The sequence below is a fragment of the Engraulis encrasicolus genome, chromosome 21, assembly GCF_034702125.1.
Source record: "Engraulis encrasicolus isolate BLACKSEA-1 chromosome 21, IST_EnEncr_1.0, whole genome shotgun sequence".
NCBI classification, from domain to species: domain Eukaryota; kingdom Metazoa; phylum Chordata; class Actinopteri; order Clupeiformes; family Engraulidae; genus Engraulis; species Engraulis encrasicolus.
In genome coordinates, this window is record NC_085877.1 from 7,052,321 (window position 1) to 7,069,695 (window position 17,375).

Sequence of the window (17,375 nt, forward strand, 5' to 3'; positions counted from 1 at the left end):
ACAGTATTTGAGCGTATTATATGAGAAATTGCATCTGTGTATGGGAGTGCTTTTGTGTGCCTGTGTGAGTGTGCATGCGTGCATGTGTGTGTGTGTGTGTGTGTGTGTGTGTGTGTGTGTGTGTGTGTGTGTGTGTGTGTGTGTGTGTGTGTGTGTGTGTGTGTGTGTGTGTGTGTGCGTGTGTGTGCGTGTCAGATCTCAGGACTGAAATTTACTGTACTGTACTGAAATTTAAATAAATTTAGATAATAGTGTACAGCTGCAACACTGACAGTAGGCTATTGTCCAACACATGGTTAAGAAGATGTAGCATAAAATTGTAAGATAGGCTACATAAGAAAAATGGTTACAAAGCTAAATTTAGATAGTAAACAAAGACATAGTTATACTGTTAATATATCTTTTGTGGGCATCCGTGGGTTGCTTCCAAACATCATCTCACTGTTTTATATATAGTGAAAATAAAGCACTCTACTCTACTCTGATCCATGTATTAAAACCATCATTGATTAAAACTAACTACTGCAGAGCCCGTTGGGCCTATTTGCCCATGTTGGGTTTTGTAATTTAGACCTATGTTCAAAAACTGGGGGCTTCCCTGCGCTGTCCTAATGTGCTCCTTAAAAGACATGGAGACATGTTGCATAACTATATTTTTTTCATGTAAGCTATAATATTCTACCGGATAGATAGATATATACCGTAGATAGATAGATTTTTTTCTCATAGACCTACATAAAATAATTGTCGCAAATCTCTTGACTAACCATTAGGCACCTATATGTTTCAGTGGAATCTGAGGGGAATTCATAGGCCTATTTGTATTTCCACATTTTGAAGGCACAACTCGGCTGTCTCTGTCTGTCTGTCTGTCTCTCTCTCTCGCTCGCGTGGGGTTACGCGTGCATTTTCATCGCTTGGTCTAAATTTCAGAGGCATTAGACTCGCAATCAAAAATCTCGAAAGGGACTCGCGTTAGACTTGTGATGACAGGCTATGTCATTGTATTTTGTCCAGCCCTACTCGCGACTGATTCTAAATCCGCAGTCAATGCTGTTTGCGGCCCTAGGTAGGCTATTGCTTTCTGATTGGGACCCTCTCGTTTTAAAACGCCCCTTGTTGGAAAGATGCACCTCGTTTAGCACATTTGAACTCAAAACTGGCGGGTAGACTGTGTAGAATGGAGGGAGAGGGAGAGAGCCGGTTTAGAGGAGATTAACGAATGACATCAGTTTTAAACACATGGATTTCTTGTGTGGCAGGTCAGGTGTTTGTAGGTTTGTGACACAGCCGACTTGAAAAATGAATATTGGCTTTTGTATGTGTAGGTTATCGAGCAGAACAGCAAAAGCCAATTAATTTGTTTGACTAACATCCTCAGTATTTAATTTAATGACCCGGACATTACAAACTTTGTTGCAAACCGCTGTGCCCTGCATCCTCCATTTGCAGATTATCAGGCAGCGCGAGTGGTGCGGGAGTTGTGCGTAGAGCAGATAGAAATGACAAACATTTCTCATTTGTGTCAAATGTGAGTAAACTGAATAGCGAAATCAAACATAAATCTCGAAAGCGTCGGGTAGCCTACGCCGTCAGAGGTCTGTGGTGCATAGATAGATAGATTTTTCTAGGGAATTGCAGTAGTGTCGCCAGGTCTCCCCGTTTCTATCAGTGGTTGATGCTGTTTGTGACTAAGCGCATGTAAAATGAATAGCGAAATCAAACATAAATCTCGAAAGCGTCGGGTACGCCGTCAGAGGTTTGTGATGCTCACAGACGTTTCTATTAGATGGGCATATATAGGATGACCGGTGCAGCAGGACCTTTTATACTCGACGTGACGTCATCACACCCTGTCCAGTTTCGGTCTGGTTTTAACAAAACAGCTGTCTTTGGCATTGTGACATGGCGCACAAGAGGCAAGGTTCCTGCCAGCGGCTTCAATGTTGGGTGCACTGCTGATTCCATGAAAATGTTCATATCTTAATTTTTTTATGTCCAAATGACGTGAAACTTGGCGCTGCAACCCGCCATACCACTGCCAAGTCAGCTTCCAAGTTTGAGATGTTTTGGTGCTGTGCTGCGAGAGTTAAGCGTGTCACAGAGACACAGACAGAACTTTTTTGAATTATTAGATAGATACTCTATTCTACAACCATTCCCACTTCAGAATGACACACCATCCTACCAGGACAGACACTAATGCCCAGCACTGTCAAAATGCTAAACGATTTACTGATATACTGTAGATCTGGTAGTTTACAAACTTGTTTACTTTGTGGTTCCAGTGTAATTATGTGCAGGAAATCTGGATGCCAGCCAAACACCCCATAGGAAAATCCATTTGGTAGTATAATGATTTCAGCTACGGAGTTCTCAAGATCCAAAGATGCCCGCCGGTCCAGATTCTCGATACTGTCCATAATAACATCTCTGAGAATGATGAAAACCTTTTCTTCAGGTTCAGGTATGTTGTCAGAAAGCACGGTAAAGGTGATGGCAGCGATGGCTTGGTCCTCCAAAAATGTTAACTAGGAAACAGATGTAATACAAGTGTAAAGGAGAAACCGTATCTGAGATCTTAATTAAAACAAAATGTAATTTCTTAATTAATATTTACCATTCCAGAGGTGGGGGTAATATCATCCACGCTTCCATTTGCGAACCAGTGTACAATCAGGCTCCTGAATCTCCCTCTACTCCTCTTGATATTCAAAGTTATACGAGCATCCTCATTCACCTCATTAAACAGAGAGTCCTAGAACAAATAGCTCATTTAGTCTTTTTTAAAAATTGTCTGCACAATACTGTGCAATGCGTAAAGCAAAGCGCTACCCGTTATCCACATTCATCCTTGGATATTAGAGAGTCAGCAGGTTATCATAATCAAACTGTTTAAAATGCAAACACTAAGTAAAACTACAACTACAACTACAGTTCAACTGCATGTTGAAATTAACAGAAACTTTCCTTTAATGCTCTGATTATGCTTGCTACATCCAACACACAGGTATGTGTCTCTGACAATATTACCTGTGTGAAACCAATAATACCATAAGCATCATCATTAGAGGAGATTGTAATGGTCACTTGACTGTTGAATCCAATCTCTGCTCCACCTTTTGGGTTCTTCAGTTTGACATGAAAATGTTCCTCATCCTCAGGAATGTCATCATCAATGACGTTTACAGCGATTTCCAGCTGTGTGACACCAGGGTAGAAAAGCAGCTCTCCAAAACTTCAACAGATCACACAGATATCATGTATAACCATTGAAACATTATGCACTACAAGACATATTCAGGAAATTACTTTAAAACTGCATAATATACATATACAAAGTGGCAACAGGTTTCCCTGGGAACCAGTCCATGGGGATGGTACCAAGCTCAGGGTCTTTTGAGACTGAGATACACCAACTCAACGATTGGGTGTCTGGAGGCATTGTAGACGAAGAATCCTAAATATTCAACAAATATCCTAAATATTCTAAATATTACAGTTTCTACTCCTTCTTTTACAGTCCTGACAGCCTACTTCAGCCCTTACTGCTTTTACAGTTTAAATCAAGAGATTGCATTCTTCAAAAGAGCTCTCTGCAAAATGCACCGGATTCTTTACTTTATGCCTAACATAATGTAATACTCATATCCAGTATATCACGAAAGTGAATACACCCCTCACAGTTTTTCAGATTTGTGAGTATATCTTTTCATAGGAAAGCATTACAGAAATTTCACTTTGACACAATGATTAGTGACCTTTTAACAACATATTTAACCACTTAAATTTCTTGTTCACTCAGAAAAAAACAAAATCCAGCCATTAATGTTTGAACATGTACTTACAAAAGTGAGTACACCCCAGATTAAAATCCGGTAGAGAAGGGGCTGTGTTTGCTCGAATCGTCTCGAAATGAAACGAAATGAAAAGGGATGAAAAGGGAGGTCATCAGTGTGCGTTTCAACCTTTCTTTGCATTGAACTTTTACATTTTGAGTCTGCAACTGGCTTAAGTAGATTGGTGTGAGATTTGAATGCAATCCTATGGAGAACATCATGATCTGCTTCAGTAGTCACAGTGCATGTTGACATGCATGTTTCTTTTAGGTGTATTTCAGATTACCAATGTTGACAGCATCCATGCATCCCCAAACCATGTCAGTCCCAGTACCATGCTTGGCTTTTGATAGGATACACTTTTTTTTTGTAAAACTCACTTGTGTACCACCACACATGCTTGACACCATCTAAAGTATATTTGTTTATCTTGGTCTCTTCAGATCACACGACATGGTTCCAGTGATCCATATCCTTGGTCTGTTCATCTCTCTTGAGACCAAGATAAACAAATTTGCTTTAGATGGTGTCAAGCATGTGTGGTGGTAAACAAGTGAGTTTTACAAAAAAAGCGTATCCTCTCAATAGCCAAGCATGGTAGTGGGACTGACATGGTTTGGGGATGCATGAATGCTGTCAACATTAGCAATCTGAAATACACCTAAAAGAAACATGCATGTCAACATGCACTGTGACTACTGAAGCAGATCATGATATTCTCCATAGGATTGCATTCAAATCTCACACCAATCTATTTAAGCCAGTTGCAGACTCAAAATGTAAAAAATCAATGCAAAGAAAGGTTGAAACGCACACTGATGACCTCCCTTTTCATCCCTTTTCATTTCGTTTCATTTCGAGACGATTTGAGCCAACACAGCCCCTTCTCTACTAGCCTGATAAACCAGCCTAAATGGATTGGATGTCTAATTAAACATTTTGCCGTCCAGCAGTTGGCGCTGGTTTTCCAGGCTACTTCTCTACCGGATTTTAATCTGGGGTGTACTCACTTTTGTGAGTACATGTTCAAACATTAATTGCTGTATTTTGGTTTTTTTCCGAGTGAACAAGAAATTTAAGCAGTTGAATAGGTTGTTAAAAAGTCACTAATCATTGTGTCAAAGTGAAATTTCTGTAATGCTTTCCTATGAAAAGATATACTCAAAAATCTGAAAAACTGTGAGGGGTGTATTCACTTTCGTGATATACTGTAAAATGAAATGAAAAGTTTACCTGGATATGAAGTCTGATTGGTTTGACACAAAAACCAGTTCATAAATTGTAGAGTTTGTTTGATTGGTGGCAACAAGGAAACTCCTGTCAGCAGTAGAAGAGTAAACAGGCAGAAGAAACAATTTCTCTGATGGGACCATTTTGATTATTTTGACAAACTGGGATAGGTCAGGTTGCCAGGAGTAAAACTGAGAACCACCTCGAGCAGCCAAGGACAAGTGAGCTGAAGGAGAAAGCATATTATCATACAGTAGGTCATGGCATGGGTGATTAATTCCTGTGATTAATAGGTGATTAATTCACAATTTACTGAGCATTATAATATTGAATACTGAAAACTCCTGGCATACTTCTGTTGAGCTATGAGGTATGGCTAGGAGCACTGTGTTTCTTGCCTTAACCTTCAGAAAAACTCAAACTACTAAAAAAAATACATGTTCAATGTTAAATGTTAAATGTTAAATTTTCTTTTGTACTGTATTTATTATTGACCACTTATTGTTACCATCACTGTTACCTGTCCTGTCTTGCACTTTATGTCAGTCTGTAAAATGTCAGTCTTGTATATGTCTATGTCCTGGCATGGTATAGAGCAGGGGTGCTCAACTAGAAACTGAAAAGGTCCACTCGCCAAATTTCGTATGTTTCCAGGGTCCAAAAAAGTCGCTACGGACCGATGCAGAAAATAGCCTCACTCGCTGGCCGCACTGGCCTCTTGCTCACTCACTGAGTTGTCATAGTGATGATACTTTTATTTGTCATAAGACTGGCTTCGCAGAAATACACCTATAGATCGCATGGCAGCGAAATCTCATGTATAATTTATACATATTAAATACAGATGGATTTTGTCTTGGTCCGGATGACATTGCGTTTGGGTCCGCATCCGGACCTGGGTCCGCCAGTTGAGCACCCCTGGTATAGAGAGAAAATGTAATTTCATTTCCTTGTATGTCTGTGTGTATGTATGAAGAAAGGGACAATAAAAGCTGACTTGACTTGACTTGAAATCTTCAGCCTCGAATAATCCTCTCCCGCCTGATGTCCTCTAACAGAGAAAGATCTGCCATCATTTAACCTCAACCAAACTGCCTAAGCCATTGTTTAAACAAGCAACTCAATAATGTTTCATCCATCACATCACAAGATTATTAGGCCAGTCAATCTAGCTCTAAAAAGGCCCAAACCCGGGACAAATTGCAATAGTAATGGTATCTACTTTTAAGTGATCCTTAAACCCTCTTGTATCACATATTAAACATCTACGGCTTTATATTTAGTGGAACATACTTTTTTTCAAGGTCAAAGTTGGCAGATTTCCCATTCATTTCTCCATTGGGAAACAATATAGGAGACACAAGGTGAATAGGGTAACATTTTAAACTATGACATATTCATTTGAAACTTTCACAGTTGGTTTTCTGAAATATGATGAAATATGCAAATGAGGTCATATGTACTGAAATATATCACTGATTCTTGAGAAAGCGGATAAAACATGTCTCTGCAATAAACTGCCAATTCTGTTGAAAATAAACTACATTTTCATGAACAAAATGAATCCAGGTAAAGACACAGGGGTCTGTTACATAAATGTACAGTCGTTTGAAATATTTAAGTGTAATTTTATTACTTTTCATGGCTATAAACCTGCCCACACCCTGTAAAAACAGCTGTCCCAAGGACAGACATCATCATTTCAATTGACTTGAAATGTAAAAATCACTGATATTATTGAATAATATCACCATGATGTGAAAGTCCATATTGAAGTGGTTCTGCAGATATGCACATAGTGTGTGTAAAGCAATATTTACTACTATTTTCTGATTGCTCAAAGTGTGTCCAGCATATTAGTCACCACCGTCAGATTTTTTTAAAAAGACAATAAAATCAGGTATGTACAAGGTCATTCTCATTACTTAGGACCCCTTTTCAAACCTTTAGATCTACTGAGTACTTCACCATCACTGAAGCTCCTGTAAGTTTACTAATTTCTCCTCAATTTGATAATTTGTTTGGACACTGGTACTGTCCCAACCATAAACTGTCAACACCGTCGCGGTTTTTAATAGTATTATTGTTACATTAATGTTAATTATATATACTTTTTCAGAAGCGTCATGAAGCCCCTAAGAAACAGAGCGAAAACGAAGTGGCTAATGTGAGCAAAAAATGCACAATATGTAAGAGTGTTTTTTTGTCTCACACCGTCAGATGTCACCACCGTCAGATTTTGTTCCGCTCATCATCTTGTTCCATATTTTACTAAATTGTGCTGGTTAATGAAACATTACCAGACATGCTAGTAATAATTGTGACCCAAACTTATACTCCAGCCTCCACTGAGGTGCATTTGGAGGGTTTTTTGTCACAAAACCTGACGGTGGTGACATCTGATGTAGTTCACAAAAAAGCATGTGTTTTACATGTTTTTGACAAGTTTTAAGAATATGCTTCCAATAAGTATCTACAATTATGTTGAATTGTAAAAGTAATTCACTTAAATACAGTAAACGTATTTTTTTACTTCTAATTCTGTCTGACGCTGGTGACAAAACCAAGAAAGAGCCCATTTTATGAAAAATGTAAAACATGGGGAGCTTGGCCAATACATTCACTGCACAGCCAAGACGTTCATCTATGATAATACACCTCTATATTTTGGATTTGAACAACTTAAAACCTGTTTATGCCACATTTTCAATAATCTAGGCCTACTTTCTAGAGTATCTAACAAATGAAGAAAAAACACATGCACAAAGATACTGTGCACACACAAAAATAAAGTGTTTATGCTAGATGCCACTGACTTGAGAGGGCTATTTATTTTGCTTAATGTAGGTAATAATTGGGTCACTTTCACCACCTTCAGATTACTGTCACCACCGTCAGTTCTTAAGTCACCACCGTAAGAAGGAGTTTTGGACATTTTAAATGAATGTGCTTACAAAATGTTCCTTTGTAGTTGTTGAATTATCAAAGTAATAGCAAATTTAAGCCTACACGAATATTTGTGAAATTACAAAAAATTGTTTGATCTATTTAGCCATTAAGTAAGCATTGTCTGACAGCACATATTTTTAAATTAGAACACATGAAGCAGTATTAAAATAGAATGAAAGTGAATTTTCAACATTTAAAGGCGTATGTGTGAACCAAAAAACACACACAATCACTTAAAAACTCCAGATACATATACAACCAAATCAATACACTTTTTATTGCTTTTAATTGTTTCTGACGGTGTTGACCAAAAACAAGGTATGATCGGAGAAAAACCTGATTTCTGAAAAAAATGGAAAATGGGGAGATTGGCCTTGTGCATTTCTGAAAAGCCAAGACCTTTGTCTACGAGGATATACCATATTATTTTGTAATTCACTTCGTTTTTTTCTTTCAAGATTACAACCTGTTTTAGCCACTTTCTCAAGAATCAGTGATGTGATAAATCTGTGGCAACAGACCAAGCCTAAAACTGCAATAGTAATGGTTCATACATTATATTGATCCTTCAACCCCTCTGCATTACATATCAAAAATCTACTTTCATCAATTCAGTGGAACATACTTTTCCCAAGGTCAAAAGTATCTTATTTTATCCACTGAATGGCAAAATGCATTGGAAATGTGCTACTTCAGACCTTCAAAGTATGTTCCACTAAAGTGATGAAGGTAGATTTTTCATATGTGATGTAGGGTAGATTAAGTATCAGTAAAGTGTCAATCAATACTTTTGCAATTTGTTTTATGTTTTGCCCGTTGTTGCATAATTTATCACATATTTAAGAAGATGTGATCTCATTTGCATATTTAATCATATTTCAGACAACTTGCAATACAAAAAATCTTTGCTTGAGTAAATTACTGTGAAAGTTTCAAATTGATATCTCATTGTTTAAAAATGTAGCCTATTCCCCAAGTATCTCCTATATTGTCTCCCTATGGGAAAATGAATGGGAAATCTCCAACTTTGACCAGGAAAAAAAGTATGTTCCACTAAATATAAAGCTGTAGATTTTTAATATGTTATTTAGACATACCTAGGGATTACAACAAACTTGGAATGATAACTATTGCAATTTGTCCCGGGTCAAATTTGACTGGCCTATATAGGTAACATTAAGTAACCCCGGTTCACCGAGGGAGATGCGGGAGACATATCACTATAGGAAACGACCTTTGTGTTTCTACTGCTTGAAGCTTTATGCGAAGAAGGTGGATCTAACAAGAAGCGTTGTTTTGTTTGTTTTCCGGTATCCACTTTATGTCGGGTGAACACCCTTTTAGGAGACCTTCGGTTAGGAGACCTTCGGAGTCCTGAGGTTGAGGATCAATTAAGTCCCCTTAGCGCTGTAGATGGCGGTAGCGCACGTCTTGCGCAAACACCTCAAAAAGAGAAAAAGAAGTAGGGGACAACGCCCCCTTAGGAGACCCAACTCGAGCAAACGCTTTTGCATTGAGTGGGCGTGTTTTACGTTATCTTGCTCTGATTCAGTATTTTTGCTTTATGCATAAACACCCGCCAGGGCCAATGTTGTTCCACTGTTGGGACCCGCCTCCCCTTAAATACGGTGCTCCCGCCCTCAGCCCTCATTGTCATTTCCTTCATCGCGCCCGTTTTCTTTCTCTTCGACTGGCTTATCAGTTTCACAGAGATTTTCAATAAATTTAGCTCGCAATGCATTGGACAAAGATTTTACACCCTGCTCATTTTCTTATGGACACCAGCCCGCTCGAAAAACTTTTTGTGTGGATTTTGACCCGTTTTCATCAGATAAAGCTTTGAGCGACGTCGAAAATGTGACCATTAACCCTGCTTGCTCACTGGTTGCTAGGCTAGGTCAGAATCAGAATTTAAACTCTCTCCATTTACTTCCAATCAACTTTTTTGCCAAATGTGAAAGGACGTGAGCTAGGCACTCTTTGGGGCCAAGCAGTATATTAATTACATGTTTAACATGCTGAATAGGTCAGACACCAAATGAGTGAAATAATAACTTACCACTTCCTGTCTGGGTAGTTAACGCTTGTATGGACATTAGGCCGGGAATGGTTATTGTCTGAGTGTGTTGGAAGGACTTCTGCTTGGACTCCCAAACATATATCTCACATGTAGGGTCCAGAGCTGAACGATCAGTGGAATCAAAAGAAAACCATTTAGCTGAACATTATACCTTCCACACAGGCACATTCATTTCTGGTCAATAGAATTAATTACACAAATTATACAAATGAAAGAACAGATTTTGTGAAAGGGTTGCAATTTAGTTACCATTAGTGAGAACCAGAAGAAGAATTTCTTCCCCCATATTCAAGACATTTACTTCCTTTGCTGAAAGAACAATGCCTACATTTTTTGGGTCTTGGAAGACTCCATCATCCCATGTGTAAAGGAGGCAGCTAGAATTGACTGTGTTGGAGCATGCAACGAGATACAGAGATGTAGCATGGAGAAAAATAGACACAACATATTCATCAGGGAGATCCAGTCGGTGGTGGAATGAGAACAGATCTGCTGTCTGTATGAATACCTATAGGGGAGAGATTGAAACAGAGAATGTGATTTCTGTTCATCTGGCTGTACAAAAGACTCAGACATTACAGTACCTGAAGCATACAGTATGGGGACTTTAAACCACTTAAACCTCAGGCCATCTCATGTTTGTGGTAGTGTTACAGATTAGTGAACAGCACTCATGGAGAACAACTACAGTAAACGGAAGAAGTGCTTTAATGTCAGCAACGCGAGTGATGGATAGGCTTCTCCCATGGTAAATACATCATCTCACAAAGTATTTCTGAAGGATACATTTTCAAAATTCTAAGAAAACTGTATGCACATTTAAATTTTTGTTATTTTACTTGCTAAGCTTTGAAAGTGTTTTATGTGGTGTAATCCGTCTAAATGTATAAGGCAAAGTTTTGAAAGTGTTCTTACAATATATAGAAAAAATAGACATGACACACATCACTACTTGGTCTGTTATATGACATATAGATACAGTCCCAGGAAAAAGTTTGTACACCCTTTGAAATTTCTTACCTTTCTGTCAAAATTGGTCATAAAACATGGTCTGATCTTCCCGGAAATCGCAAGAAGGAACAACCAGAGTCTGCTTTAATTAATTCAACCCAAACATTTACAAGTTTTCATATTTTCATTGGCCATAAGATGTAAACATTCACAGGACAGCAAGGCATAAGTAAGTACACCCTTGCATTTAATAGGTTTTAAATCTAAATTAGTCGCAATAACCTCAACCAGATGTTTCCTGTAGTTGCAGATCAGATTAACAAAACAATCTGGATGTATCTGGTCTCCCTCTTCTTTAGAAAACTGCCTCTCGTCAGCAAGGTTTGTGGGATATCTGGAGTGCATAGCTTTCTTGACTTCATGCCATATAATTTCAATTGTTTTTTTTGTCAGGGCTTTGACTGGGCTATTCCAGAATGTATATTTCATTATTATTAAGCCATTCTAAAGTCGATTTGCTTCTAAAGTATGGGTTGTTGTCACATTTCAGCACCCATCCTCTTGTGTGCTTCAACTGTGTGACAGACTAACTCACTTTTTTCTGTAAAATATCTCGATGAACTTCTGAGTTCATTGTTCCACTGATGATAGCAAACTCAAAAGGGCCTGAGGCAGCAAGGTAGCCGCATATAATGATGCTCCCGCCACCATACTCAAAGGCGGAGATGATGTTTTGGTGAAGGTGTGGTTCTCCAGTTCTCCTCCAAACATGACATTGTGTGTTCCCCTGAACAATTCAACTTTGGTTTCAACGTTGGTCTACAGAATATTTTGCAGTAATTCTATGAAGCATATAAATGCTTTTTCGCAAACCTCAAAGGTGCAGCAATATTTTTTTTGGACAGAAACCCCATTCATTTTAGATTGGCAGAATGAATCCCATTTTTAGCTATTCTTGGTTACATCTCCTCTTCTGAGTATGGTGGCGGGAGCATCATTGTATGCGGCTACCTTGCTGCCTCAGGCCCTTGACAGTTTGCTATTATCAGTGGAACAATGAACTCAAGTTTATTGTGATATTTTAAAGAAAAAGCGTGAGGAAGTCTGTCACACAGTTGAAGCACACAAGAGTATGGGTCCTGAAATGTGACAACAACCCATACTTTAGAAGCAAATCGACTTTAGAATGGCTTCATAATAATGACATAGACATTCTGAAATAGCCCAGTCTGACAAATAGCCCTGACAAAAAACAATTGAGATTAAATGGCATGAAGTCAAGAAAGCTATGCACTCCAGACATCCCACAAACCTTGCTGACGAGAGGCAGTTCTCTAAAGAAGAGGGAGACAAGATACAAACAGATTGTTTTGTTAATCTGATCTGCAACTACAGGACAAGTCTGGTTGATGATATTGCAACTAACTGAGGGTTAAAACCTACTTAATGCAAGGGTGTACTTACTTATGCCCTGCTCTCCTGTGAATATTATGGCCTTATGACCAATAAAAATATGATAATATGTAAATGTTTGGGTGGAATTAATTAAAGCAGACTCTGATTGTTCCCTTTTGAGATTTCCGGGAAGATCCGACCATGTTTTATGATCAATTTTGACAAAAATGTAAGAAATTTCAAAGGGTGTACAAACTTTTTCCTGGGACTGTATATGACAAGATCAAATTGATGTAAAGTGAACAGCAGCAGTGCCCACTCAGCTGATGTAAAGTCTAGGCACTTTAGGGACATACACATATTTCCCTGCATTACCAAGGCTTGTCCTCTACGTTTAGCTTGAAACTTTTTCTGTGAGTTAGGAACAGCCATAGCACGACAATGAAATTATGACTTGACACGTAAATCAGGAAGTAGGCTATGTAGTAATATACCAAGTTCAAAATGAACTGGAACCAACCTCATTTGATGAAATCAAATATGTTTGTGAATTCCATGAAAAATGTTGCATTTCAAATGACCCACTAGCCAATGTTTGCTCCTGGAAAAGAGGGTGATATTGTTTAGAATAGACATATTGTGTAAAATAGGTTGCTTCTGTTAAAAGAAATGCATCAGTTCAGCAATAGTTACCAGACTTATATTGAAACTGGACTGCAGTCTGAAGATACTTATTGTAGCCTCAGTTTCACTTCCATGAGAAATGGCCAGATATGATGTGTTATATGACGTAAATCCTATACATTTTCTTGGACTCTGTATACTGACAGACTGTAGAAAGAAAGAATGAGAAACATTTTTTGGATATGACAACACGCCATTCCACCTTAGCTAGGATTAAAACGCCACAACTTAAAAAAAATATATACTATATATATTTTGGATCCATATAGAAAGAGAAAAAGCAGTGACACATACACACCTGTATATGTACAAGGACCCCTGCCCACCGGTAGAGATCTGCCTGGCTTTGGCTGATGTGTAAAGCCACAGCATCAACACCACTGGATAGGATACACCAGTCTGTGGTAACTTCATGTCTTAATTGCTGATATTCTGCCAAATAAGGATCTTCTCCCCCTGTAAAATACATAACACAATTACTAAGCATCAGGTTTTGTATGATGTGTCGGGTCATTGTCCATCTGTTCTGTGAAGCGTTGTCCATTGAGCTCTGAAGCATTTGGTTTAATATGATCAGGTGACTTGTCCCCGGTATCCCTACACAGCTCTTTGGTTTTTCCCATGTATACAAGTTTACAGTATAATTGATTGACTGAGTCCTTGGATTGATTCTACAGATTTTAAGTGTCTTTTTTGCATCTGACTATTTACAGGAATCTTTGATTCAGATGACAAGTTGTTTGGAACAAATATATCAACATGTGCCACGCTAATAGACTCAGTTTATTAGAAAACATCACTAAGCTAACTGATTGCAATGGTCATCATGCTGAACTTTTCACAAGAGCTGTCTACATAGTCATATGTGGGAAAGAACAAGAAGATGGAAATGGACAATACAAATGTTGATAGTGGGCACCTACACATGTTACACCATGAATTTTTAAGAGCATCGATACTTACACAAGCTGGTAGCAGAATCCATTGTGGTCTCCCATTCTACACTCATGATGGTGTCCAAACTGTTACTGCAGGAGACAGTCAGATATTGAGTATCTCCCTCGTCCACTTCCACTGAATTCAGCCTAGAGGAGGGAAGAATATTTGTGAGCTTTCAGTATGCACATGGCACGTATATTCACACGTAGGCCTACAACACAATTTTAACAGTTTGCCTTAAAATGACCCTGGCCCTGAGCACTGTCATAGTGGTGTATTACTATGGTAGTAAAGTCTTTTCAGTGACTATTACAACATTCCACTATTGGACTGGTGAGTGCTAAGGGGCTACATGCTCAGGGCTATGTGAAAGAGCCAGAAGAGAATAATCTGCTTAACAGGAAGACCATTTAAATGCAGCCTATAATTCACATGAAAGGAATGCAAATGGACACAAAAAATGTAATAATGCAGAATTAGACATGTGTGATATCACCTGCCTCGTGTCAGAAGTTGATATTCTGAAAAGGCTGAGTGGGGCTTTGTTCTCCAAAATTGTAATGGTGGTTTGCACAGGCTCCCCAAGTCTTGAACCACCCGTGGGATTTAACAACATCACGGTAAACGTCTCATTTAATTCTGGTTCTTCATCTAAAACTGCCCATATCTCTAGAACCTTGAGGGAAAAACACAGGTTAAAAATGACAAGTTACATGTTTTAGCATCTAGGTCACTTCATGTTGGGCACAGCTGTCACAGACTTTAATAAACCTTAGTATGTTAGATTTTTTAGCATTTTGCATGAGACCCCAAATGACATGGCAAAAATTAACACGTTAAAATAGTTATTTAAACATTATTTAAAAGTGTTATTTCTTAACTATTACCACATTGTTGTAATAATATTACTATTAGTTGTTTTTTGCCAGTTATTATAAGCGTCTTTTGCCCAATTCTTGCTGGGCGCAGGGTCGCCAGGGCGGGGCATTGCCTGGGGCACAACTCACTGTAGGACCGCCACTGAGACTCGTTTTAGACAGGACATGCACAGAACATCACAAAACTAGTGCACATGTGCCCATGCAAGCCTATTTCTCCCTTAATATTTGTACAAGATTCATGCAAATTAAGTTCTGGGCTTCTACTTTGCCACTCAAAAGGCACACAAAGATTTATTCAAATCTGTGTCAGCTCAGCTCCAAAGTGTTTGATTTCACGAGACATGAAAAAGACATTTGAAGTATGTTTAAAAAAATAATTTAAACAAACCATGCCCCCATTAGAATGCCCTGGATCTCAGAAAGGGCTGAACAAAAGATTGCTTACAGCTTTAGCTCTTAAGATATTTAATGTGCATGTTCTAAATCCAGAAAGTACACATGACAACAGAAAAATTTCCAGTGACAATTTCAAAGATGCACTGTGTAGGATGGTGGCCAAAGTAGGTTTTGCAACTATGCTGCTCATTGAATCTGTGCTGCCTATTGCCACATTTAATCTTTTCATGAATATTTTCTAAATAATAAAATAATATTCACTAGTATGACCAAAGTATAGTTCATAAATTCACTATCTGAAATTTGGATTAAGCATACATACTTCTCGTGATCGTGCGGCTCTCGCTGGAGAACGGCTGTCCAAGCAGGCGGACTGATCATTAAAGTGCTTCACGGGGTCCACACGGACGGACCACTGCACTCGAGAAGCTGAGATCAGTTGGATTAGGCAGCGTATTGGGAAAGATCGCTGGCCATGGTGCTGAAATACTGCCAAGCTTGAGAAATGTCTATGCGGTAAACATTCTCGAGGTCGCGAGTAAAGGGCGCTACTGAGAGCTTGGGCAGTATCCGCGTGGTTAATTAGGCATATAAAATGCCATTACGCTTCTCCCACACTTTTGTTTTAAACCAAACGTGCATTAAGTTCTGCAGCTAAAAATGTCTATTTTTGGAAATTCAAAATGACAGACCATGGAGAAGATCCCCCTTCTCATGTATGGAAAGTGCATTTTTTCCAGTCATAATGAAGGCTTAGAATTTGATGGTGGTGGTAAGTATTTGTGAAAAAGGTAACATTTCTAATTGGACAGCATGAATTCTGGAAATAAAGTAGTACGCACTGCACCTTTAATGACCAGCTGGCAAACACTTTAAAATCTCTAAGGAGCAGTCCATCATGTCTAATGAGGACTGTCAGGTAGTATTATTCCTTTAACCTAGAGCATTTAATCATTGGAACATTGGATGTTTAGTTTTACATTTAGTTTTCTCAGTTGAGACTGTTTGAGTCAGTCAGTTCAGACTGTTCGAGTCTCTTGAGTGACACATCCCTTTCATTTATGGGAATGTCAATTGGCACATAATGCAAATTCTCGGGTCTGCAGCATGTGGACACATTTCACTCTTAAACATTGAATTTTATCACAAATGATCAGAAAACTGAAAAGAGCAAACCTTTCCTTGAACACTAACCTTAAATCTGATTCCATCTTCCAGCACCACCACACCCTCTGAGGGTGTTAGATCTTTGGTGTGAATTGAACCATTGGTATCAGAAACTAAAAAATCAACACTGACAGTACCAAATGTCCCCTGTTCAGGATTTCTGAAAACATAGAGGACAGCCACACTCTCACTGACTCCAGACACGAATGTTGGTTCCCTCAGCACATAGAGATCACTGTTGTTGAAGGATATCACCCCATGGCCATCATCACTAGCCAAAATGGTCACTGTGGCTATGGAAACAGATGAACAAAATACTACTTCATGAGACAGTTTGTCAGAGTTTAAAACCCTGCCAAAACAAATGTATTCAATTACATTAAAATAATAATGAAAAACACTTCATCCGTGATCAAGAATACTGATACCAAAAAAATGGTACAAAAAATGCAATGAAACGCAATACATTTCACACTGCTGCATGGCAGGTTTCATATGGCTGACCACTGCAAGATGAACTTGGTTAGTTACATGTACATGAAGACGGAAATCAAATAATGTCTTTACATCAAAAAAAGGCAGGACGCCAAGGCACTCTTCTTAGATAAAAGCGCTTTATTGTGGAGGCTAGTTCATGTTTGAACTTAAATAATTAAGAATACTGCCACAGTGGCAACTGGACTACTTGGAGACATTTTGGTCTGTGTGATGGTATATCTTACTAACGCTTTCCCTTACATCCAGCCAGCCAGAAACTGAGGAGGTTTGGTTTCTAGGAGAAGGAATGAAACATTTTTGCTCCAAGAAGTTTAGTTGCTCTCAACTAAATTCTTCTGATTACATGAACTGGATGAATGGTAAACT

At 38.6% G+C, this 17,375-nt stretch overlaps 1 protein-coding gene across 1 annotated transcript in view; it reads right to left on the reverse strand.

Moving 5' to 3' along the window:
* adgrv1 (adhesion G protein-coupled receptor V1) overlaps positions 1-17,375 on the reverse strand; it is a 108,150-nt gene that overhangs the window by 46,603 nt on the left and 44,172 nt on the right. Inside the window, exons 42-53 of the mRNA XM_063187633.1 lie at positions 16,539-16,804; positions 14,550-14,743; positions 14,092-14,213; positions 13,427-13,584; positions 13,138-13,275; positions 12,965-13,045; positions 10,348-10,606; positions 10,078-10,200; positions 5,073-5,295; positions 3,034-3,238; positions 2,621-2,758; positions 2,276-2,531 (exon numbers count right to left, since the gene is read on the reverse strand). Of these exons, the coding sequence (XP_063043703.1) occupies positions 2,276-2,531; positions 2,621-2,758; positions 3,034-3,238; positions 5,073-5,295; positions 10,078-10,200; positions 10,348-10,606; positions 12,965-13,045; positions 13,138-13,275; positions 13,427-13,584; positions 14,092-14,213; positions 14,550-14,743; positions 16,539-16,804 (2,163 nt within the window). The remainder of the gene's footprint in view (positions 1-2,275; positions 2,532-2,620; positions 2,759-3,033; positions 3,239-5,072; positions 5,296-10,077; positions 10,201-10,347; positions 10,607-12,964; positions 13,046-13,137; positions 13,276-13,426; positions 13,585-14,091; positions 14,214-14,549; positions 14,744-16,538; positions 16,805-17,375) is intronic.